The 26,036-nt window shown below is 37.4% G+C and overlaps 4 protein-coding genes and 1 long non-coding RNA gene across 5 annotated transcripts; 2 read left to right on the forward strand and 3 right to left on the reverse strand.

Annotated features, from left to right (window-relative positions):
• On the forward strand, positions 1–12,772 carry LOC116019915 (AUGMIN subunit 5). The gene is made up of 10 exons (XM_031260297.1): positions 1–735; positions 913–1,455; positions 2,195–2,336; positions 2,892–3,068; positions 9,312–9,521; positions 10,053–10,238; positions 10,485–10,644; positions 11,059–11,245; positions 11,562–11,694; positions 12,003–12,772. The coding sequence occupies exons 1-10, from the start codon at positions 173–175 to the stop codon at positions 12,129–12,131; spliced, it is 2,430 nt and encodes an 809-aa protein (XP_031116157.1). The 5' UTR covers positions 1–172; the 3' UTR covers positions 12,132–12,772.
• A 1,182-nt stretch (positions 12,773–13,954) lies between these two features.
• LOC116021236 lies at positions 13,955–14,894 on the reverse strand. The gene is made up of 2 exons (XR_004098951.1): positions 14,467–14,894; positions 13,955–14,375 (listed from the first exon to the last, which is right to left on the reverse strand). It is a non-coding gene; the product is annotated as an uncharacterized LOC116021236 (long non-coding RNA).
• On the forward strand, positions 14,382–16,517 carry LOC116021234 (proline-rich extensin-like protein EPR1). The gene is made up of 2 exons (XM_031261848.1): positions 14,382–14,547; positions 15,165–16,517. The coding sequence occupies exons 1-2, from the start codon at positions 14,394–14,396 to the stop codon at positions 16,349–16,351; spliced, it is 1,341 nt and encodes a 446-aa protein (XP_031117708.1). The 5' UTR covers positions 14,382–14,393; the 3' UTR covers positions 16,352–16,517.
• A 98-nt stretch (positions 16,518–16,615) lies between these two features.
• Positions 16,616–18,434, reverse strand: LOC116021235 (U3 small nucleolar ribonucleoprotein protein IMP3). The gene is made up of 4 exons (XM_031261849.1): positions 18,100–18,434; positions 17,844–17,951; positions 17,293–17,367; positions 16,616–17,103 (listed from the first exon to the last, which is right to left on the reverse strand). Exons 1-4 carry the CDS (start codon positions 18,231–18,233, stop codon positions 16,869–16,871), a joined length of 552 nt encoding a protein of 183 aa, XP_031117709.1. The 5' UTR covers positions 18,234–18,434; the 3' UTR covers positions 16,616–16,868.
• Positions 18,435–22,912: 4,478 nt separating this feature from the next.
• On the reverse strand, positions 22,913–26,006 carry LOC116019428 (transcription factor BIM2-like). The gene is made up of 6 exons (XM_031259614.1): positions 25,870–26,006; positions 25,667–25,763; positions 24,954–25,023; positions 24,755–24,850; positions 23,495–23,901; positions 22,913–23,218 (listed from the first exon to the last, which is right to left on the reverse strand). Exons 1-6 carry the CDS (start codon positions 25,955–25,957, stop codon positions 23,035–23,037), a joined length of 942 nt encoding a protein of 313 aa, XP_031115474.1. The 5' UTR covers positions 25,958–26,006; the 3' UTR covers positions 22,913–23,034.
• Positions 26,007–26,036: the final 30 nt, after the last annotated feature.

A 26,036-nucleotide genomic window follows, 5' to 3' on the forward strand; every position in this document is an offset into this window, starting at 1 on the left:
TCACATTTCCAAATCGGCTTCTCTTTTACACTCCTTTTCCGCCTTTATGGTAGCTCCAGTTGCTACTGTTGAAAGCATTGAGCATAGATGCATATATATGTTGTTTCGATTCAGGATTTAGGGTTTTGGATTGGCTCGGATTATCAGAAATTTTGAAACCGCAGGTTTGACAATGCAGAGTTCAACTAGCTCGACTGTGGCTCAGCCGGAGGCAATATTGGAATGGCTTCAGAAAGAGATCGGATACCGGCCGCTGGGTCCATACACTGCATCCAGCAAAGCGGCAGCTATGCCGACGGCGGATTCGCTCAGGAAGATTTGCCGTGGTAACATGATCCCCGTGTGGAACTTTCTGTTGAAGAGGGTGAAATCCGAGAAGACGGTGGAGAACATTCGCCGGAATATCCTTGTTCACGGTGGAGATGATGGAGCTGGTGGTAGTAGTAGTAGCGCCAGTGCTGATTCGGCCAAGGTGGTGGAGAAGAGTAGAGGGAGGAGGAAGGAGAAGTCCGGTGCGGGGAAGGAGAGTTCGAGCCTGGGAGCGGGGGCAGGATTAGGTTCTGCTGAGAATAGTAAAGAGATTGCTTTGCAGGAGAGAGACTTGGCTGAGAAGGAGGTGGAGAGGCTGAGGCAAATGGTGAGGCGGCAGCGGAAGGAGTTGAAAGCCAGGATGCTGGAGGTTTCAAGAGAGGAGACAGAGCGCAAACGAGTGCTTGATGAAAGATTTAACTACAGGTTTGGCGTGAAAACCAATCATCTATTGTGTTTGTTGCCTCTGTTTTAATAAGGTTTATAATTTTATGCACATTCAAAAGTTTGTTCCACGATTTATCTGTGTATTGATGTTGGATTGAAGCATATAGATCAAACTATGTATATTTTATAATCGAAATATTGATGCCTGATGTGCAGGCACAAACAAGTAATGCTGGAAGCCTATGATCAGCAGGGCAATGAAGCAGCAAAAATTTTTGCAGAGTACCACAAACGCCTCCGTTACTATGTTAATCAAGCAAGGGATGCCCAGAGGTCAAATGTTGATTCCTCTGATGAGATGGTCACTACTTTTCAGCTTAACAATGAAAAAGAGTCTGTTTATTCAACTGTTAAAGGAACTAAAGCTGCAGATGATGTAATTCTCATTGAAACTACCTGGGAAAGAAATATCCGGAAAGCTTGTGAAGCTCTGGCAGTGCAGATGGCAGAAAAGATCCGCATCTCTTTTCCAGCTTATGAAGGAAATGGAATCCACTTAAGTCCTCAGGTAGAGGTAGCAAAATTGGGTATTGATTTTGATGGGGATGTACCTGATGAGGTTAAGGATGCTATAGTCTGTTGCTTAAAAAACCCTCCTCAATTGATTCGTGCAATCACTGCATACTCCCAAAGGCTTAAAGCTCTGATTTCCAGGGAAATCGAAAAAATTGATCCCAGATCTGATGCAGAAATGCTAAGGTAATTTTATGCTTTTAAGTTGCATATACTGATGCTAGACATGGCTGTATGAATGAAGTTCTATATGAGTATTGGCTTCTTTCACTCTTATTCTGTGCCACTGCTATGTTGCTCATTCCAACCAACATTTGCATCCAGTATTCAGTCGTGTGTTAATAAAAAAGGCCTTAAGGTCATTTCCCTATCTATTACCCTCCCTTTGTGTAAAATTAACAGAACCAAGTACCAAGTTTATGGCGAAGTTTACTAGTGATGCTGAAAAAAAAATGCATGAAGAAACTGTTGGGGTTTGGTTTTGGTTGAGAGGCATCACATCTTTGTCTTAATTTGAGTTTTATTTCTTGAAGCTTGTGAATAATTTATATTTTTAATGAGTGTGTCAATTGTCAAAACATGTGGTGACATTCAGATATCAGAAAGCAAAGTGTATTTTGTAAACTAGCTGTTAAAAAAGGTCCTGTGGCATTTTTAGTATGAGTTTAACAGGATGGTTTAAACCAACTATTTAAAGTAATTTCCTTGAAAAGAATGCTTGTTGCTACTATTTGCCAAAACCTCTCTCTCTCTCTCTCTCTCTCTCTCTCTCCTTCTTCTTCCTTTTAAAAAAAAAAAAAAAATTATTTCATGACTGATGATTCACTGTACCACACAACATATTCTTAATACCTGCTAATCTATTCCATTGATCTCTATGTTGTTGCTCTGCTAATATAATTCCTTGCATTCATTTCTGAATCAGATACAAGTATGAAAATAACAGAGTAATGGATGCTTCAACTTCTGATGTTAACTCACCATTACAATACCAGCTTTATGGTAATGGAAAAATTGGAGGTGATGCCCCTTCAAGGGGTAACCAAAATCAACTCCTTGAGAGACAGGTCTGCTTTCCCTGCATCTAAAACCAGTTTAGTTTCTTCATAAATCCGCTTCTCTAATTTCTTTACTGTGATCCTGTCTATTCTTCAAAGTTTGGTCCCACATGTTTGATAGTATGGTTCAAGAGAGAAGGCATGATATGAAGTGCAATATATCTTTCTTTCTTTCTTTTTTTTTTTTTTTCAATCAACATTCTTTTCTATCTTCCAAATGGGGTGAAGAGCATTTCTATGTTTAGAGGGAATGGTGTGCATTACTTCTATAGTGGCTCCATTTTTCTCTTTTAGACCAAACAAAGTGCGGGCACCTTCTCCTTTTACTTCATATATATCTATTTTTCCTTATTTTATATATTTATATATACTCACCTCCTTCTTACCTCTGAACACAACCATACAAATGAGCTTTTGGTTTTTATTGTTTAACAATAAACATTACTCTCATTACTTTTATATCTCTGTAGCATTTAAACTTATTGCACCTTTTACTATATATTTAAGTACATATGTTTTTTTGTATATTTGCTCTTGATAAGAAATATGCTTAATTTTCTTTAGAAAGCACATGTTCAGCAATTTGTGGCTACTGAAGATGAATTAAACAAAGCTGCAGAAGCTAGAAAGACAAGTCAAAAGCTTTTGCAGCGCCTTCAAGGAACTGGAGATACAATGTCTTCTAACACACTAGGTATTGGTGCTACGTCACAGAATATGGGCAGTCTCAGGCAACTAGAGGTATGATAATGCAGTGTAATTCTCTTAGGAATGTGCATAAACTTTGTTAGACACTATGCTTTTTCTGTTTCCATTTTCATTCTGTTGAAGAGGAAAAGATATATTTCTTAGAACTTGATTTACAAATAATCATTGACAACAATATATATAGGCTGTAGAAGAATACTAACAGCACCTAGGGATACTAACAGTCATCTAGGAAATAAATAGGAAATAAATACTAGTAAAAGCAAATAAAAAATACAGTGAATCTCAACACCCCCCCTCAAGCTGGAGCGTGGATGTCAAAGGATCCAAGCTTGTGACATAAAAATTCAACTCTAGGACCTCTTAAAGCTTTGGTGAAGATGTCAGCCAACTGATCATTTGTACCCACAAAAGAGGTAACAATTTCTCCGGATACAATCTTTTCATGAACAAAATGACAATCGATCTCGATGTGTTTTGTTCTCTAATGAAAGACGGGATTGGATGCAATATGCAAGGCTGCTTGATTGTCGCACATCAGTTTCATAGGCCCTTTCATGCAAAATTTTAATTCAGTCAAGAGATGCTTTAACCAGATTAGTTCACATGTTCCCAAGGCAATCGACCGATATTATGCCTCTGCACTTGATCGAGCCACCACATTTTGCTTCTTACTCCTCCAAGATATTAGGTTGCCACCAAGAAAAACACAGTACCCAGATGTTGATTTTCTGTCCCAAGGGCACCCAGCCCAATCTGCATCAGTATACCCGATAATCTCTGTATTTCCATGATCTTTGTATAACACCCCGGTTCCTGGTGACTTCTTGATGTATCGCAAAATCCTAATGACGGCATCCCAATGGCTATCACACGGAGAGGCCAAAAATTGACTTACAGTGCTAACTGCGAAAGAAATGTCAGGGCGAGTGACTGTTAAGTACAACAATTTTCCAACCAATCTTCGATATCTTCCTGGATCTAAAAAGGGCTTCCCTTGTTCCAGAACAAGCTTAACGTTAGGATCCATAGGAGTATCAATTGGTTTGCAATCAAGCATACCTATTTCCTCTAATATGTCCAAAGCATATTTTCGTTGAGATATACAAATCCCTTGCTTCGACTGGGCAACTTCTATCCCTAAGAAGTATTTCAATTTTCCAAGATCTTTTGTCTCAAAGTGTTGGTAAAGATGCTGTTTTAACCGGAGTATTCCTTCTGCATCATCTCCTGTGATAACAATATCATCGACATAAACAACAAGATAAATGCTCTTACCTTGTTGATGCCGGTAGAACACAGAGTGGTCCACTTTGCTCCGAACTAACCCAAACTCTTGTAGAACTGTACTAAAACGTCCAAACCAGGCATGTGGAGACTGTTTCAGTCCATAAAGAGAGCGTTTTAGTTTGCAGACCAAGTCAGTCTCCCCCCCTTGAGCAACAAAACCAGGAGGTTGCTCCATATATACTTCTTCTTTCAAATCTCCATGTAAAAATGCATTCTTGATGTCCAACTGGTATAAAGGCCAATGATTTATAGCAGCAATAGATAGAAAGATTCGGATGGAAGAGATCTTGGCTACAGGAGAGAATGTATCAGTGTAATCAATACCAAACACTTGAGTATACCCTTTGGCCACGAGTTGAGCTTTGAGCCTATCTACTTCTCCGTCAGATCCAATTTTGACATTGTAGACCCATCGACAACCAACAACCGTTTTGCCAAGCGGTAATGGAACCAAGTCCCAAGTTTCTGAGGAATGCAAAGCAACCATTTCGTCCACCATAGCTTGTTGCCAACCAGGGTGGGAAAGAGCCTCCTTAACCGTTTTAGGAATAGAAACAGATGATAAACTGGAGATGAAAGCATTATAAACAGGGGAAAACCGATGATAAGAGACAAAATTGTATATAGGGTAGGGATTGCGAGTAGACCTGTTACCCACTCGACTAGCAATGGGAGTACTGGAGATAGGAGCAGGAACCGGATCCGAGGGAAGAACTAGCTCAGGAGATGAATCAGTAGTAATGGTTGGTGGTACCTTTGATCGACGATGATAGGTGAACCGGAAAGGAGAGACAGTGTGGGATTGTGATGTAGTGGGAGGTAGGACACCTTGTGACGTATTGGGAGGTAGGACACCAGGAGACAGAGGTATTTCTATCCCTCCTTCAAATGAGGGAACTGGTAGGACATCAGGAAAATGATCCACAACCCCAGTAGAGCCAGATGAAAAGAATGGAGTATACTCAAAGAAGGTAACATTTGGTGAGACATAGAACCGTCGTGTGCCAGGGCAATAACATCTGAACCCTTTTTGAACCCTAGAGTACCCAACAAAAATACACTTTAAGGATTTGGGTGAGAGTTTATCACAACCGGGGGTAATATCCCTAACAAAGCAAGTGCAACCAAAAACCTTAAGTGGAAGCTTGTGTAAAGGCTCTTGAGGAAACAATATGCTATAGGGTATTTTACCGTGTAGAACAGATGATGGCATACGGTTAATGAGATAACATGAATGAAGGATAGCGTCTCCCCAGAAATAAGAAGGAACTTTGTAGTGAAGAAGCATAGTCCGAGCAGTCTCCACTAGATGCCTATTCTTTCGTTCAGACACACCATGTTGCTGTGGGGTATCTGGACAAGAAGACTCATGGAGAATACCCTCAGATTCAAGAAGGATAGACAGAGGAGTATTAAAATATTCCTTGGCATTATCACACTTCGAAGGGTTTTAATAGACACTCCAAACTGATTTTTAACCTCATTATTAAACTTTTGAAAGATGTTGAACAGTTCAGAACGTTGTCGCATTAAGAAAACCCAAGTACAACGAGAAAAGTCATCAGTAAAAGTAACAAAATACTTGAATCCTAACACAGAAGTAACACGACAAGGACCCCAAATATCACTGTGAACTAGAGAAAAAGGGGATGAGGATACTTTGTTAACTCGTTCAGGGAAGGAGGTTCTTGAATGTTTTCCCAATTGACAAGATTCACACTCAAGTNTCAGGGAAGGAGGTTCTTGAATGTTTTCCCAATTGACAAGATTCACACTCAAGTGAAGACAGCTTTGAGAGACTCGGTTCAAGTTGTTGAAGTTTCCTCAAACTTGGATGACCTAGACGACAATGAGTAAGGGGCGGAGGAATAGTAGCACTACAGACAGCGGAAGCAAGAGTGGATAGACGGTATAACCCTTTTGATTCATACCCCGAGCCAATCGTCTTCCCCGAACGACGGTCCTATATAATGACAGAATCAGAAGAAAAGGTGACAAGGCAATCTAGAGAGTGAGTAAGCTGACGAATGGAAATCAAATTAAAAGGACATGCAGGTATATACTGACGAATGGAAATCAAATTAAAAGGACATGCAGGTATATACAAAACTGATGAAATCAAATTAAAAGGACATGCAGGTATATACAAAACTGATGACAAAGGTAGATTAGGACATGCAGGTATATACAAAACTGATGACAAAGGTAGATTAGGAAGAGGTCTTATATACAAAACTGATGACAAAGGTAGATTAGGAAGAGGTCTTGCTTTATCCACTCCGTTAGTAGTACATATGGATCCATTACCAAACACAATGGACGGGAGAGACTTAGAGTTTGTGAGGTGAGTCAATAAGGAAGAATTACCACAGATATGTTCAGAGGCACCTGAATCAAGGACCCATGGTCCAAGAGATCCAGATTGAGAAACAAGAGCAGTATGAGTCTCTTCTGTATTAGCCAAAGGAGTGACAACAGCAGCTTGGGCATTAGCTTTAAACCGGGCAAACTCTTCATATTCTGCAAGAGAGATAGTTTTAGAGCCTAATCCTTCTTGATTGAGCTGAGCCACATTTGTTGGGGCAGGCGATGGTTTCCCATGTAGCTTCCAACATCGGTCCTGTGTGTGTCCAGATCTATGGCAGTAATCACAGTATCTAGCATTTTTCTGCCCACTACGGTCTTTATTCCGATTTCCCAGATTGTTACCCCGACCTCCTTGGATCACAAGTGCAGATTGTTCTGTGGTGGGTCCAGGAATCTCACCAGGAAAAGAAGCCACTTGAAGAAGGCGTTTGAACAATTCTTTGATTCCTGGCACAATGTTATTCCCAAGAATCTGGTTTCGAGTATTGTCAAAATCGGGGCCTAATTTAGATAAAACGAAGACAACAAAAATTTTTTCCCTTTGGGCAGTCTGTTCAGCAGGTGTCTCTCCAATTGGTAATAGTTTATTAAATTCAGTTAATAAACTTTGAGTTTTTCCAAGAAAGGCTTCCATACTCACACCATCCTTCTTCAAATTAACCAAATTATCAACAACTGTGTAACATTGTGAGATATCATTGGTGTATAAGGCTTTAGCTTGATTCCAAACCTCAACACATGTTTTAAAAACTCTAAACAGTTGAACTAACTCAGGTGAAAGGGATTGCCATAGGAGACTACAAAGTTGAGCATCTACCCTTTTCCAAATTGCCTTTTCATTTTCTGTAACCTCTTCTACCCCCTTTTCCAAATGGTCAATAACACCTTGGCCCATAAACCACATTTCAACGGCATCCGACCAAGAGTGATAGTTTTGTGACCCACATAATTTTTCAGAGGTTATAACAGGATTTCCAGATAAGTTAGGCACAAAAACTGAGCTAGGGAAAGCATTTTCAACACTGCCAGAGGTTTCACCCGTTCCAGTTGAAGACATGGTTGAAAAAAAAAAAAGGAAAGATATTACCAGGCGAGGCAGGGGAGGGGTGCCGACCATACTGGAAGTTTTCGCCGGAAAACGGCTCACGCGCCGCGCGTGGAGGCGCATGGGGCGGCGCGTGGGTGGCGCGTGCGGCGGCGGTTTGAGCCCGGATCTCGACGATGGGGGTCGCCTCTCCTTCCTGCCTGGGGCTGTTTGTTCAGATTTTGCGAAAAACCACTCGGAAAAGGAGTTTAGGAATTTCAGTGTATAATGACAGAGTACTGTGAGTTACTATTCATAGTGAATGAGAGATGGGAAAAAAACGACCAGGAGGTGGCTCTGATACCATGTTGAAGAGGAAAAGATATATTTCTTAGAACTTGATTTACAAATAATCATTGACAACAATATATATAGGCTGTAGAAGAATACTAACAGCACCTAGGGATACTAACAGTCATCTAGGAAATAAATAGGAAATAAATACTAGTAAAAGCAAATAAAAAGTACAGTGAATCTCAACACATTCCATTTTATGCCATGTCAAGCGTGATATATTGGCTAACCCTTGTAAGGAGCCCCCAATTATCAGGAACTATACTTGCATAAAATCTGTTTTCATTGTTACAAATGCGAACTGCTGATCTTTGTTACTCCATGAAAAGTTAAATTAAGAGGCTAGTTTGAGTATACTTTCTTGTGTCTGTAGTCTACTAGTCTGTACATTGTTATGTGCTCCCATCACAGGCAAGAAAACAAAAGGAAAAAAGAACAAAGAATAATATTTGGAACACGAAAAGAAGAACACACTGGGTTTGCTTGAGACCCAAAACTCCCTTAGACCCTTTTTTGGGTTTGAATTTCTGCTTCACTTTCTTCTAAATAACACTCCCTTTTATAGAGCTGATTACAAAGATTCCTAAACTAAGAATTATTAATTATTTGGTAGTTTCTAAATAATTAATCTACCTAAACTAATTTGAAGACTAGGAGTAATAAGTTAAATAACTATTTAGTAGTTTCTTAATGTCTAAACTATGTAATATAATGGTTATAAAATAAGACATCCTAAATAATCATGGCCCAGCATGTATCATACATATTTTCTCCATCACTCACCAGAATGCATTGTGGTTAGAGGTTCCATTTTGTAAATGGGTCAATTTTCCCTTTTGTCCAATTTTAATCAGTGCTCATATTATTTCTTTATTTATTCATATTTTGGATTCAGTATATGTTGACATCAATTTCCCCAGTTGATTTATGAAGATTCTGATATCAAGTCTCTGCGTGTGGCATATGTTTATCAGTTTATGCTGCATTTGCAATCTAATTACTTCTAGCATTAATGTCAAATTTTGCATTATAGGGCAGAGAATATCTTGTCTTCAATCCAAGTCTTTTTTTTTTTTTTTTGGGCATCTTGGAATTCACTATATTTGGTAGATATGTAATTTTCTATTTGTGCATATTGTAGTTTGTTTATGTGGTTTATTTTGTTTATTAACTCATCATGGGATGGTATATTTTATTAAAATATGGAATGCTGCTTACTGGATATCTCCTTCATTTTGTAGCTTGAGGTTTGGGCAAAGGAAAGAGAAGCTGCTGGATTACAAGCTAGTGTGAATACATTGATGTCTGAGATACAAAGATTAAATAAATTGTGTGCAGAGAGAAAGGAAGCTGAAGATTCCCTAAGAAAGAAATGGAAAAAGATTGAAGAATTTGATGCTAGGAGATCTGAACTTGAGTCCATCTACAATGCTTTACTTAAAGCTAGCATGGTAGGATTCTATACTATTTCTCTCTCTGCAATGCATATTCTGCACAGCAGAGTCATTTGTTTTATTGAGTCTTTCTTTTTCGCTTGGGGACTTTCTGTTGGAAAATGTGGAATATGCTTGTCCAACATTTCTTTCATCTCCTATTGACTAAATTTATATTTTTGATAAGATGAATACATATTTAATAATACAAATTAAGTATTATGAAACTACATGAAATACTACACCGTACTTGACCTATAAAACAAAACCCAAAAGTATTAAAGAAAATATACTTTAAAACTACCCAAATTTAAGTTGGGTTTACCTTCGTAAATAATTGATATAGAGGGTGTACCTTGTAAAGGGCTGGGCATGGTTCATTGACTTGATGCTCACCTGCGGTCCATTAGGTCATGGGTTCAAGCCCTGGTAACCCCCTCCCCTCCCCAAGAAAAAAAAATTTTACTAAGGCCCTTACTGTGTATCTTATTCCTTATAGATTGTAATCATTTCCTTTTTCTTATTTAATTTTTTAAACTGTTATTATAGGATGCTGCATCGTATTGGAGCCAGCAGCCAGTGGTAACGAAGGAGTATGCAGCAAGCACTATTATCCCTTCATGCAATATTGTTGTGGACTTATCAAGCAAAGCAAAGGATCTTATTGAGAAAGAAGTTTCTGCTTTCTATCAAACTCCTGATAATACCCTTTACATGCTTCCATCAACACCCCAGGTCTGTAACTATGAAAGTTAACAGAATTAATGAAAAAACTTTTATTCTGTACTGCAAGAAAGTTGATAGTTTTTTTCAGAAATATCATATCACACTAATAATCAATCGTATTAGGAAAGAAAATATGATAATAATGAACCTTTTACACTACTGGTACACACACACATATTCATACACACAGTACATGTTGCAGTTAATATTTGCATAACCCAGACCTCTTATTTTTCCCTTTTTCATTGTGATCAGGCACTATTGGAGTGTTTTGGTTCCAGTGGATCTACAGGACCAGAAGCTGTGGTTGCTGCTGAAAGGACTGCTGCTGTTTTGACAGCCAAAGCCGGTGCAAGAGATCCATCTGCAATTCCATCTATATGCCGCATTTCTGCTGCACTCCAATCTGCTGCAGGTAAGGTCCTTTCTTGGAAATGGTACTTATTTGCTTGTGGTATTAGTAAGTGTAGAAGCACTCATCTTCCTCTGGATTTTAGTATTTTACTGGCGTTGGTCATAAACACAGATCAGTTCATGACATATGAGATCACAAGATACATGGTGACTCTATAATTAAATTACTATACATACTGCAAGATTCTGTATATCACATGCAATTATCAAATCCACTTTCATGGTTTTAATGTCTACTTTCCTCAATGTCTCTTAATAAGCTCCTAAGCCCTATTATGTCTTCATTACATCCAAGACTGGTTTACCAAACTTTGGGAAATGATTTTGGTTGAGGTCATGATCATTTTTTGTAAAAATTTCAGTCATCAACTCATCATCCATAAGGCAATTCTTTTATGCTCTATTTTACTGTTAGGTTCTGATGTCGCTCTAGCATCAGTTTTGGAGTCCATGGAATTTTGCATTAAGCTTCGGGGTTCCGAGGCTTGCATACTGGAAGATTTGGAGAAGGCAATCAATTTGGTCCATGCACGTCGGGATCTCTTTGAGAGTGCCCGTGCATTGTTAGATCATGCTTACCGTGCACAGCATGAATATGACAGGTACTGCAATCTTATTCTCTCTTTATGTGCTTGATCTTTAGATCGTATCATATAGATATAGATGTGTTGAGGGGGGTTGTGAATGCTGTTCAAAGCCATAAATTAGATTTACAATCCAAGCATATTAAATTTTAAGGATCTGGATAGGATTTCATTTTCTACTTTTTATTTATTTATTTATTTGTATAATAGTAATCCATAGTAATGTGCTGGCTTTCTGACATAAGTAAATATGTGCATAAGTAAATTAGATCTATCTGCAAGCATTCGTTGATTCCACAACTGTTTTATTGGTTTCGTTGACTATGTCTTGCAGGACAACAAATTACTCTCTAAATCTGGCTGCTGAACAAGAGAAAACTATTACTGAGAAATGGCTACCTGAACTGAGGAATGCAGTTATTAATTCTCAAAAGTTCCTGGAGGACTGCAAATATGTTTGGGGATTGGTAATTAGTTCTTTTTGCTGCAATTTCTTTTTCTATATATCATATTACTGTGTTAAATCTTTGGTGGACATAATGATGGAACTGTTGCTTAGAGTCTCACTTGAGTGCCATACATTCTATTCAGTACATGAACTGTCGTAATTTGGGCATCGAGTGAAAAAGCACCTATGTCTGGCCAAAAAGTGAATTTGCTTTTTTTTTTTTTTTTGTTTTGCATTGTCTGTGCATTTCAGATACTACTACCTATATAGTTTATCTACAACATTTTAAATCCTATATACTCATAAAACGGTTGTAATGTGCCACAGTTAGATGAATGGTGGGAGCAACCAGCATCAACTGTTGTTGACTGGGTAACTGTTGATGGACAAAATGTTGCTGCCTGGAGTAACCATGTGAAACAGCTTCTTACATTTTACGATAAGGAACTTTTGTAAAGGACCGACAGCCAGCTCGGAGATGTCCTGGAAAATTTATACTGTAACACCTCAATTCTATTCCACTTTCATGATTCGATTGCCATCAAATCTGGAATTGCCCGAGGCTTTAGGTGGAGAACACAACAGTAGCTGAATTTATTTGAATTATCACTTGAACATGAGGAACTGAGCAGGGCGCGGTGCCCTGTCTCTATTCTTCAATGCTGAGCCTGAGATGCGGCTCCAAGTGCATTATCTGTCATGCCCCGATTGCCCCCCATGTATAGATGTTTTCTCAATTGGGGACGCTCTTCTGTATAACAGGTAAAAGTTTAGTTCATTTTTGGATCCGTTGCAATTGTATTATCTGAGGCTTGTTATACCGCCAATATAACTGCTTTCATAGGGCTACTGTTGGTAGCGAGCTTCATAGTTTATCCTTGGTATATAGAGTATGTTCATTGGCATTTGTTGTTAACGTCGTAGTTTGCCCCACCTTTGTCGGTGTACTGGTATATGCGGAGGAGTATATACATACATTGTAGTGGTATGTAGTTGAAATGTTGAATTTGTTGCTGGTTTCTTCATTCAAATGCAGATGTTGGCAAAAATAGGCATGAGTAACTTTCCTTTTATAAATGTGGAAAATCTATTGTGGATTCTCTCTCTCAGATCAATTTTTTTTGGCTTTTGAGATCTTGAAATAGTGGAACAGTCATTGGAATTATGAACCCTAAAAGGGGGAAGATTGAAATCAAATTTATAGAAATTCTTTGGGGTGTATGGAGTGTCATGGTACCAATCTACATCTAAGTTCATCAACAATTTGTTTGGTAACCATAAGATATCAAATTAATCACAATAAGAGTTGTCTATTAGTTTTCTTAATTTGAATTTGATAGATATGAATAACATAAAGTAGTTTTTTTTTTAAAGGGAAATCAATAGACTCTTAAACTTTACACCAAAAATCAATTAAGTACTTAAACTTTTAAAAAGTACAATTAATCCTTCAAACATGTTTTGTTTTTTTTTTTTAATCAAATAAGTCGAGTTTTCCGGTAACTAACCAATCAAAAATTGCCGGTAAATGTTACCATCAACGAAAAGGACTCGCCGGTAGCCATCTTTGGCGACCTTTCTGGTCGCCTTCACCGGGAAAAGTGACATCAAGTCGCCGGAAGTCACCGTCGGATACTTGTTTTTAGGCTTTATTGCCTCAATTTGACATGGCTTAATTGCACTTTTTAAAAATTTAGATACCTAATTGACTTTTAATATAAAGTTTAGGGGCCTATTTGACCCTTTTCCCTTTTTTTTTTAATAACATAAAGTAGTTTATTATGCATCTTCAAGTAACAATTTCGAAATGTTCCATATAAAAGGATATCAAGACAGAAACATACAAACACTCATTTTTTAGAATTCTCAAACATTATATATATCAATATGTAAAATTCCGAGTTCATATTGGTGGCACACAGATAGCTCGTGGATGTACAATCGGCTTTCTGAAATTCTTTAGGGATAGTAACGCTCAAGGCTTTGCAGCTGTAACATCGTAAAAGTTGATGGATGAGCACACCCATACCATAATAATGCAAACTCTCTCTCTCTCTGCCACAACACTTCCATGAATTGTGGTTATTATGAACATCTCGTGAACCCACTAAAACTTGACCTACCCTCTGCTCAACTCTCATTCCTTGCCCCAAAAAAGAAGTTAGAAATGACAAAAACTCATTAAATGCAAAAGAAAAATAATATAGCAATTCAGTAGCTTGAGACAATTGATAATTGGACTTACGAATTACGAATATAACTATAAATGGATGATGGACTTGGACATGTTAAAGAGTTCTTAATCATCATACTGTAGACTATAATACACATTGCAAGATGAACAACTGACATGTACATTCATTTTTAATGTACTACATGTTCATTTTTAATGTGAGACAAACTTGGCAAACATAACCTTAACCAAATCTGAATTAGCCTCATAATGGCGAGAAAATCAGATGTCATATGCTAAAAAAGAATAAAGAAAAGAAACATCCAGAGAAGTCACAACCCACAACACATTCCTACTTTATTACCTTTCTGTCTCCCCCAACCTTCTTTTTGTTATGTTAGTAGTGATGAAATTAATGTCTGCTGGTCTGTAAATTCACTGGTCTCTGCATGACTGAAATAAATACACATAGTAGCTCACCTTATAAGAGGAAGGGCGATCCATCTTAGGCTATTGTGTGCTTCAAACTGAAAAAGAAATTGAAAATGAGTTGGCTCGGGATCACATTCCTGCTATGTTTTGTACTAAATGGCTTCACAGAAGCAAGGCATTACCCACCTGCAGCAGTACTTGTTGGCACTGTATACTGTGACACATGCTTCCACCGTGACTTCTCTGAGGCTAGCCATTTCATTTCAGGTTCATCTAGTCTTCAATATTGTGATAATTTATTTGCAAAAATGGCATATTTGGTCTGTAAGTTATACCCTTGATATAGATTAAGTCCCTCAGTTATTGTGGTGTTTATTTTTTGTCCTTGGCTAACAGTTTTGGTCTTTTTCATTAATATCCAATTAGATTTGGACAAAAATTTGGACGAGTAAACATAAAAACTTGATTTCATCTCTTTTCTTTGTCTTATATGTGACTGACATTTCAAGTGTTCAAATGAGCTTATTTGACAAATTTCAAGCTCCTGTATAAGACTTACTATTATTTACCAATTACCACTAAGTTGAAACTCGAAATTTGTCAAATAAACTCATTAGAACACATTGTCTCATACAAGGAGAAGAAGATGAAACTAATTTTCATGTTTGATCCCGACATTTATAATTTATTTATTGATTTTTTGTCCAAATCTAACGGAATATTAACGAAAATAACCAAAATCACTACTTCGCTTATAGCTGAGGAACCAAAAATAGACATAGAGGGCCGGAGTGTATAGGGACCAAATATACCATTTTCCCTATTTATTTCTTTCCTTGCTCTCTAAAAGGGTAATTAACTGTGCTGTAAATTGTTTTCTGCAGGTGCATCTGTTGCAGTAGAATGTGGACACTCAAGAAATGGGCCAAGCTTCAGAAAGGAAGTGAAAACAGATGATCATGGAGAGTTCAGGGTGCACTTACCTTTCTCAGTCAGCAAACATGTCAAGAAAATCAAGGGCTGTTCTGTGAAGCTAATCAACAGCAGTGAACCATTCTGTGCTGTGGCTTCTTCTGCAACTTCATCTTCCATCCATCTCAAGGAAAGGAAGGAAGGGAAACATATATTTTCTGCTGGGTTTTTCACGTTCAAGCCTCTTAATCAGCCAGAACTCTGCAACCAAAAGCCAAGCATCCATGGGGGTTTCAAGAAAATCAACAGTGCAGACTCTCCGATAACAGATCCTAATAATCCTGCATTTCTGCCTCCCATTCGAGATCCACCACCAGCTGCGACTCCACTCCTTCCGCCTGTTACCGGAGTGCCACAGCTCCCTGTTCAGCTTCCCTTGCCTCCGATTGGGATTCAGATTGGGAATCCATTGAATCCACCGGCGGTGCGCCAAGAGGCAACGTTTTCTGAGCATCCAAAGATAAAGTCTAAGTATTTAAATCCTGATGATCCCTCATTTTTCCCGCCAATTCAAGAAGCGCCGCCGGGATTGTTACCTCCAATAATACCAGGAGGTATTATTCCGCCATTGCCGGAACTCCCTCCACTCTTGCCGAGCATTCCGGGACTTCCCTTGTTTCCACCAGAATCTAAAAAGCCAAAAAAACCAAATAAGTTAGCAACAGAATCTCAGGTAACAGATGAAAAGATAGCTCAGCCTAGATTTTTCGCTCCGGTAGGCGGTCTGCCTCCAAATCCCTTGCTGCCTCCGCCATCTGTACTTCCTCCAAATCCCTTACTACCTCCGCCATCTGTTCTTCCTCCGAATCCCTTCCTGCCCCCGCGTTCTGTCCTTCCTCCGAATCCATTATTGCCACCGCCTTCTGTAGTTTCCCCCAACCCTTTACAGCCACCAACTTCAACTCCTTCACTCACCCCTTCTCCACCTTCACTTTTACCTCCACTGTTCCAATCACCACCACCTTCAGCACAGCCACCCGTTCCATTGCTGCCATCTCCATCCTTTCCAACTCCTATCCCGCGATTTCCCTTCCAGCCAACACCTCTTTTCCCTGGAGATCCACCAGCTGCCACTTCTACTAAGAAGAGTTCACCATGATGGCCTCAACTTTTTTTTTCTTGTTCTAGAACTTCCTTTCAAGCTTTTCTTTAATTCTGTTCCCTGTCATGTAATGTTAGCGTGCCTGCACTCAACAATTGTAGTGATTGTGAAATATATATATATATATGTAATGTTCCTGAAATAAATCTGATACTTCTCTGAATCACAGTCCAAAATTGTGTTTGGTTTTGAGCATAGTAGAGATGGATTGAATTTCCATCCCTAACCTGGCAGGAACTTGCTAAAACTTCACAAACAAACGCATTCAAATTAAATGATTGATACAGCTGACAAAACAATCATATTCTTTAATAGTTTGTAATCAAATGTTTTTATGTAATAAATATAAGGACATTGGCTTGTTAGCTAAGCCCTCAATGAGAGCTTAGCGAAGAAGAAAGCACTTCTAGTAAGATTACATGATGAAAAGCAGAGAAGTTGTCATTCAAAAGTGAAAAGGAATAATAAAAACCACTAAAATTTCAGTATGGTTTTTTGGAGTGTCCTCATGGAGTCACGAGTTCAAAGCATCATAGTCATCCAACTTCTCATTGTACTCTAAGACCTTTCTTCTTATCTTTGAAGTATCCACCCATGTAATAAAGTCTTCCATATTTCTTGTAACCAGAAATGCTGGATCAGTAATGGTATCTGGTCCAACTCGAATATGCCCCTGTTCTATATATGTGACAGCTTCCTTCAAGTGTTCAGCAAACTTTAGCCTGACCAAGATAGTGGAGAGTCTACGCCTATGAATGATGATAAGAAGATGGTTAAAATGAGAAAGCATTATAACATGACAAAAAATAAATTCATTAGTAATAAGTATCCTAAATACCATCTCCTAGAACACTACCAGAAAATGAAACAACCTTCAGGTGCATCTAACTCAGAGGTAGAAGACCTGTTTGCAAGAGGACATCTAAATATTTACTTACCTACAGAAGGATGACACTGATAGCTTATCACACAATGCTAAACTTTTCCGTTCTGATATCACACCCATGTTGTACCTGTAAAAGCAAAGAGGACCATATATTAAGACATTGCATATTTGCATTCAAAGACATGAAATATAAAATATAAAGACAGACAGGATAAACAGAAGGTTGGGCAGAAAGGAATCCCTTATTACTTTTCCTTTTTAAAGTTCATTCATCTTCTGAATTTGCTACAAAATTGAATCCCAGTTAAACCACTGGGTCCCTAACTTCATGACTAGAAACAAAAGCCATGCATATGTTAATATATACCATCACACTAAAGTATACTTAAGCCTGAACCCATGGTATGCAGAAAGTATACCCCTTTCACTCTTTTCAGTTCATCTGAAATGTCTGCACTGAATCTTGTATTTATGGTTTTCTTAAGTTTCGCAACACTGTTTGAGCGTAAATGGCATTCTCTTTGGCAAACTAATTATGGGGAGCTAATAAAAAACAAAATTGCAAAGAAAAGCAATTAAGCAGGGAAGCATTAAAAAGCTTACAGCTTTTCGAGAAGGGCATCGGTCATTTCAATACGAAACGGATCTCTTGCGTCCATTTGCTTCAGTATATTCACCAGCTTCTGTGTCATTCTACACAATCCCGAGTACCTAATTTGACCAAAATTAAATTAAACTAAGTAATAACACAAAGATTTACTCCATATCTAATCTAAACATGAACACATATAACTGATTTCGTAGATTAACTTTAAAAAAAACACATATGGGGAATGAGTTGGGGGTTTGAATGGAATACTTCTTGTAGTCGTCTCTTCCTGTGACGTGGTAGCGATGCATAACCAGAGCTTCTCGGTGGCCATGTTCTCTCTTCCATTCTAGAAAGTTCGCCTTCTTCACCAGCTTCTTCTCATGAAACTTCAGCTTCCTCATCTTTCTACGATTCTAGTTACCTCGGAACTGTATGTATGTTAATGGAAATCAGCATAGAATTCACCAACGGGAGGATACCAGAAACCTTCCCTTAACCCCTAAACCCTAGAATTATCGATTGAAGAAGAAGAAGAATCTCAATGGCTAGGGAGGATACCGGAAACCTTCCCTTAACCCCTAAACCCTAGAATTATAGATTGAAGAAGAAGAATCTCAATGGCTATATGGAGTGATTTTATATTTGGGCCTAATTAGAGTCCAATATAATTAGGCCCGATATTCTAACTAGCTCAAGTGTAAAATGGCAATTGTTATACCAATATACCATGGACCAGGGTTGCATTGTGCGGTTGTTATTCTCACAATTTTTAAAACTAGGTTCATAATTACAAAACTCTATATTCACAATTTCATAACTCTATATTCAACACTATAACACAATTTTTGAATTTATATAACAAAATTGTAAATATAGAGTTCAAAAATTGTGAATATTGAGTAATGTAATTTTGTATATTGAGATATAAAATTGTAAATATAGAGTTCTAAAATTGTGAACATAGAGTCAGGGTCGTTCCAATAAATATTGGGGTCCTGTGCAATATTTTAATTTGGGCCCCTTTTTTTTCAAGTAATTTTTATATATAAATAACAGTTGTTCAAATAGTTGGGTCAAAAATTTAAAATATAAATATTGTATAAAAAATACAATATTGTATAAAAAAGACAATATTGTATAAATATAAATATTGTATACTTGTTTCATGCTCTTTTAAGTCTAACACCAAGATATGTCTAGTCCTTAAAACCTTGACCCAAACACCTTTTCCTAAACTTTTTTTTTTTAAATCTTGCAACAAAAACAAAACACCTTGTCAAGTTCTTTTGAATATAAAAGCCAATCTTGATCACACTTCTCTATATTTGGCAAATATCTTGTGTAAAATGTTGATAACAATCTTCTAAATAATTTATCTTTAGAACCTTTATTTATTGATAAGTCTCGACCATTTTTCACAAGAATATCTATTAATTTAGAATCAAGGGCATCTCAATTTCTTGGATCATATATATAAAATAAAAGCGAATCATTTGGTTTATCACTGTCATCTAAACAACTATCAACATTCTTATTATTATCATTGTCATAGTGATACCTATCATTATTGTGCACACTATCATTTACATTTTTTTTCAATCTCACAATCATCGTGATTTTCTATATGAAGATTAACATCTAACAATTTTTTCTTAGCATCATCTTTTTGCTCATCTATTTGAATTTTTTTGTAATGAATTTTTCAAGAGCTCCCTTTTGAGATTGAGTTAGTTGCTCAATTCTTATTTTCTTTTTACGCTTCTCAAACTCATATGAATATTTTCTAGAATTATAAAATCCTAAGGAAAAAATAAGTTTAAAAACTATAAATAAATAATTAATCAAGAAGCAAAATCTAGAATATATTTAAGTCATGTAAATAAAATAATAAATAAGAACACATAATTTTAATTACGTGTCAAGAGAATTGAAGAACTTGAGAGTTTGTATTATAAAAAAAAAATTGAAGAATCAATAACACACGAGTTGAATCTGTTGCCTTTGCGTCAATTCACTAAATTGTGTGGTTCCTGGGAGTGCCTGCTGAATTGCAATTAAATTATTGTCTTAACGTCAAATTAATTGTTGTGGTCTTTACAAAGAATAAAATTGAGATTTTCCTCATGTAATTTGATTTACTAATCTCAATTCTCACGAATAGCACTACGCCACTACAATCTAAAACAAAAGACATCAAAGTAAATTTTAAATTAGTTTAATTACCTAGGAAATTTGTTGAAGTGTTGTCGTCTCTCATCTGCAATACGCCGCTAGCTTAGGGACTTAGGGTAGTAGGGTTTGTTGTTTTTTCCTTTGAAACCAGTGTAATGGGGTTTGTAGTTGTTGTCTAATTAGCTAATAATTCTTGTCTGTCGCTGATATATATATGTATACTATATATATAAGCCAAATACCTTGTGGTCAAGCAGTATCTAGTGTACATTCCCATGTGGAAGAGAGTGGGTTCGAGCCCCAGTGGAGGTATCTGTAGACCTCAAAAAATATATATATATACTATATATAAATTTTTTTTTTAATTTGGGGGCCCTGAGCAGACTTGCCAAGGGCCGGCCCTGCATAGAGTTCTAAAATTATAAACATATAGTTCTAAAATTGTGAACATAGACCCGATATAGTTTGTTTTCATTGTGAACCCTGATACAAAATTTGTGTATTTTCAGTTAACACATTCTGTACTTATAGTTAACAATTTATAACTTGATTATTGATGACACATAATATGATAGCTTCAAGTGCAGAAACTGTCAACTGCAGATATAGAATGTGTCAACTACAGATACAATATCTGAAGGTTATTTTTGGACGAAAGTCTACAATGCAAGGTAGATCCTGGTTCATAGTGTAATTTACAATAAAATGGACCAATATGTGCTGTTTCAATGCTTATACCATGGATCAAGGTTCATGTAGTCAGATAATTCGTGTAATTTAAATTCATCTTGATTTGCAATACGCACAAAATGAGCATTTAATACATTAAAAACGAGTTTGTATTAAAATGTAATGAATCACTACAAATGAATCTACAATACACTAAAAATGAACATACATTAAGGTCCACCTTGCGTGCTTGATATAAAAATTCTAGTACATATACTCTTAATTTCTTTTTTTTTTTTTGGAGTACTATTGACTCTGTTACAAACTTACAATGTAGTATATGTGCATGGCTACTTTTTCAACCAAATGAAGCACAGAGTGCCGATATCGCCTTTACTGAGGCTCGAACTCACCCCCTCCCATATGGGGGTGCAACCAGGTGCCACTAAAAAAAAGTGTCGAGTCCGCCAATTGTCCGCTCTGCAACTCAGGCGATGAAACCGTAGATCATCTCTTCAGACAATGCGATCGAGTGAAGGATATTTGGGATCTGGCTGAACCTCCGAATGACTTCAATTCGAGCAGTCACTTCCCGATGATTCCCTGGATAAAGAAGGCATGTTCGAACACAAAAATGACGGGAAAGGGCATCACCTGGCAGACTATGTTCCCCTACATGTTATGGCATATCTGGTTGGCAAGGAACAACATCATCTTCAACAATGTTCACACCCCAGCGGGAGAAGTGATCAGACGTGTGACAGATGATACTAAAGAGGCACAACATCTCCTCCTCAGACATAATGAGCCGTTGACAGCAAAACAACAGTGGGTCGCATGGCTTCCTCCTCCACACGGCATGGTGAAACTCAACACGGACGGAGCGATGAAGTCGAGCTCGAGACTGGCAAGCGCAGGAGGTCTCTTCAGGAACCATCATGGTGATTGGATGTTGCGTTTTATCTCCAATATTGGGTGTACCAACAGCTTCATGGCAGAATTATGGGGTGTTAGAGAGGGGCTCCGAATTGCGAAAAACCATGGCTTTGAAAAGATCATGATAGAAGCCGACTCCGAGGCGATGATCCAAGCTCTGGAAAGCGATTCGTCACCAACTACTCACGAGAACACCTTAATCAAGGAGTGCAAACATATTATGGAGCAGTTCCACACAATCAAGCTTAGTCATATTTACCGGGAGGGAAACCAGTGTGCGGACTTTCTTGCGAATCGAGGTCAACAGGCGGTGTGGGGAACGTCAATTCTTGACCAGCCGCCCGACGATATGAGAGATCTTCTTCTTCGCGACTCACAAAGCATTGCAACGTGTAGAAGACGTTAGTCCAGGGGCCTTCGAGCCCTTCCATCCACCCCAAAAAAAAATGGGTCCTTAAAAAAGTGTGAGGCTATAAGAGTAAAAGTTCGGAGTAAAATAAAGGTCATGTGTGGTAACATAGCTTATCAATTAATTTTGAATTGTTTCACTTAATCGAACAGATAATATGAGTATTTAGTTAATAATCTTTTTGTAACAACTTATTGCTCCAAAAAATAAATTGTTTTATAAAAAATACTCAATATTTTTCTTAAAACAATGAGACTCTATAGACGAGTTCAATAGTCCCGTTATTCTCATTATCTCTTTGTGGTACCAGACAACAAAGTGTTTGAGCTCGTCGACAAGGCTCATAAGCCCGTTGCCTAGTACCATGAAAGTAATAAGCAATGGGACATGTGACTAATTAGAAGCCCATGAACATATGTTTATTTGTATATATAAATATAAATTCTATAATAATAATAATATTATTATTATTATATATTAAAATAACATAATACACTTACACTCTTAAAAGTCATTTACTATCACCTAAGTTAATCCGCTATCAGTTAACCTCTATTTGCCAAACACACCCTAAAACTCTTTAATATGGCAAACCTTGCAATTATGTTAACTATTTATCAACTATTCTAAATTTTTTTTTTTAGCACTACTCTAAACTATTCTAAATTATTGAGTGGCCTTCATTTTTTAGAAGTGGGCGGTGAGTGAAATGTTGTTTGGAGTTAAATGTCAGAACATCTAACACACTATGAATTTTTCCTTTTTACACCTAAGTAATATTGCCAAACAAACTCTTTCCTGTCACAGCTAACCATACTAGTATTCACTTCTTTTTTTTTTTTTTTTTTTGAAAGGTAACCATACTAGTATTCACTTAAAATCAAGTTTCCAACATTAGTAATACTGAAATGCACTTTGTAAGCCTTTGTTCCAAAAAATAGTTATGAAACCATACAAGCGGGCTAGAAGCCGATTTAACTTTTAAGAAAACTCTGGCAAAAAGAGTAAGATAAAGATTAACTTTGTTCTTTTCTAAGCTTTTTATGAGGTTGGTCCCAAGTTGTGCGGCTGCTTAATCTTGTAAGATCGGCTCCAGTACTAGTGTCAGTGTGTTTGCCAATATCAAGTTGTACTGAAACATTGGCCTGCAACATATCCACTCCCAGCGATGCCAATGTCTGGTTTAGGGTATTCATCAACCTGTTCAAATCCAACATGATTACACAATTCCAAAACCGTTTGATCTTGTGTGAGACAATCTCAACTTTCAAATGAGATGTGTTATACTTTTTAATGAAATTATACATTTTCACTAAAAAGTAATGCACATTTCACATGAGACTGTCTCACACATATTTTTGTGTTCAAAAACAAGCAATACGATGGACAGCTAAGAAGTCACCAATAGTGACAACACAATTGATGCTATGTTTAATGGTTATTATTAAAATAGTGAATAGTGAATGCTTTTCTTGCCTCTGGGAGAACTCGTTTGAGATTCCAGCTTCTCCGCCTCCAGTTTCTGGCTCTTCTTGATCATTCTGACTGCAACCAGGAGCAGCTCTCTGAGTTTCATTTTGTTCATCAGGCCAATAAAATAATTGAGACTGAGAAGCCAAATGCTCAATTGAAGAAGATCCTGGTGAAAGTTGGACAGATGAACCTTCAAAGAAACTAGGCTGCATCTGCATGCCGAAGGAAATTGCTTCATTGGTCAATCTTTGGAGATCATCCATTGTTTTATACAACGCCTCAGCACTTGGATCAGATTCTATTGACTCATGAGTATTTGCAAGAATTTTTTGGTCCACAACACCATTGTCCTCGTGTGCAGAGCCATTCCTGATCAATTCAGAGTGCCCAACTGCCCCAGAAGAGCTCCTCTATTGGCAATAAAGATGAGAGGTTGATATCATGCTACCTTTAGAAAAAAAGAAAAAACCTAACCACCACAAACCCTAGAACTGAAAATTCCAATACAGTAGAAAGAGTAATCCAGCATCCTATCTATATTCCAAGTTCATCATTTGCAAATAACAGAAACTCGTTTATGTAAGTTTAAGCAGATGCTTAATTGAGAAATTTGCATCATAAACACACTTGAAAATCAGTATGTGTTTGTGCTACTTTAATAAACTTTTCACTTTACTACTACTATCATTAAAAGTAATATTCGTCTTCTCACAATAATTTTCATCCATGGACTTGAAGCAGGAGAATACTCTTTTGGAGAATAACAGAATTTGCCTAGAAATGCCAATAGCAAAGGCATAGATGAGTAGATTTGTGATTAACTTCATTAAACCAAGCAAACCTATACCCCTCCCACATTTTAAACTCAATTCATATTTTCTCAAAGGATGGATCCATATTCTTGACTATAACAAGATCAAATGCATGAATTAGCCAACACCTATGGTACCTTATGAGTATAATCAGGAGACACTAGCTTTAGTTCCAAAATGTTGATCCATGGTCGATTCAAATAAGTCCACAAAACTGAACCAACACTGACTCTTTCCAACAATCAGAAACTAGTATTGAATTAATTCAACAAATAGAAAACAAGTGAGGAACCACTGCTAGCCTCCTCTTGCTACAAAATAAAACTCCTATACTCATGAAAATAGAAAGGTGTAGAAACAATAAAATAATGTACTAATTCAACGTTTATGAATAAGTGCATGCAGCCACACAAGATGAACTTTTGTGCATGATGTGCTGTACAGAGTTTACCCATGGCATCAATTTGGAGGGCTCTTGACTCCAATCTTGGCATCCCCCCTCATACATTTGTATCCTCCCGTGTAAAAACTGGATGTACTGTATAACCTGTATTTAATATTCTTGTGAATGCATACATTGCACCGGAGTTCTGAAATTGATAAAAAAAACTAGAAGCAGAAAAATAGTCAAACAAGGTAGAGTAACACACCTCCAACAAGAATGAAGCTTTGTCTCTCTTGTTATCATTCTCTGGTATGAGATCCCTCAAAATCTGAAATCTGCAAAATAAAATAAAATAAAATAAAATAAACAATAACTCAGCTCCATCATATAATCAATGTTTAAATAGCTCAACGAGTAATTGCAAAGAGAGCAGAACATTAGAACCAGAGGAAAGACAATAAGTCCTCAGTTGAAATGATTCTGAAATTAAATCTTCATTGTTTTGACATTATTTTTTTATTTATGGCCTAGCACCTTTATGAGTACCTTATGCATTCCACCTTCAGTAAAGTCATAATGGACAAATAAATAGATGATACACAAGAGACTCGCCACATTTATAGACTACAGACTAATGGAGTAATGGCATATTGGCAATACATCCTAGAGAACAGCACTGGCTGACTTTCTTCTCGAATAAAAACAAACTACATTTTCCTCAAGATGAAGTGAAAACAAAGACCACTCCATATTTCCATAAACGAAAACATGAATCCAAGCCACTGAGAAGTGAGAACCTCAGAGACATTACAGGATTTCATCCATTAACACTTGTTGATAAAAGCACAAATTCATCCATCTTTCATGGCAAAAGCACTGCAGTGACAGCAAATAGCCATCTTCAACACTTCTTTTCACACTCAAAAACTTAACAATAACCAAAGCACTATCATACAGCACATTAAAAAGAAGGCTTGCCTCTCATTGATTTTGCTCCTCCTGCGCTGCTCTGTCTCAGAATGCTTGGACCGGACGGCATTTGCCTTCCGATCACCGCTCATCCCCTCTACTTTAACTGCCACAGTAAGAATCCAACGATTTAAATACTAAATCACCAGCACACATAGCTACCTAACCGTAAACCGATGTTTACACGCACCCGCGCAGGCGCGCACATATACCTTTCTGGGAAGAGCCATCTACACTTCTGGAAGAAAACTCCATGTCATAATCTTCATCGCTGTGATTCATCATCGCAGCTCTCAGCATTTCTACAGCTTCAGCTCAAACACTCCGGTCATAAACGACAATCAATCCTAATTAAAAAAAAAAAAAAAAAAAAAAAAAA

The sequence above is a fragment of the Ipomoea triloba genome, chromosome 5 (genome assembly GCF_003576645.1).
Source record: "Ipomoea triloba cultivar NCNSP0323 chromosome 5, ASM357664v1".
In the NCBI taxonomy this organism is placed as follows: Eukaryota; Viridiplantae; Streptophyta; class Magnoliopsida; order Solanales; family Convolvulaceae; genus Ipomoea; species Ipomoea triloba.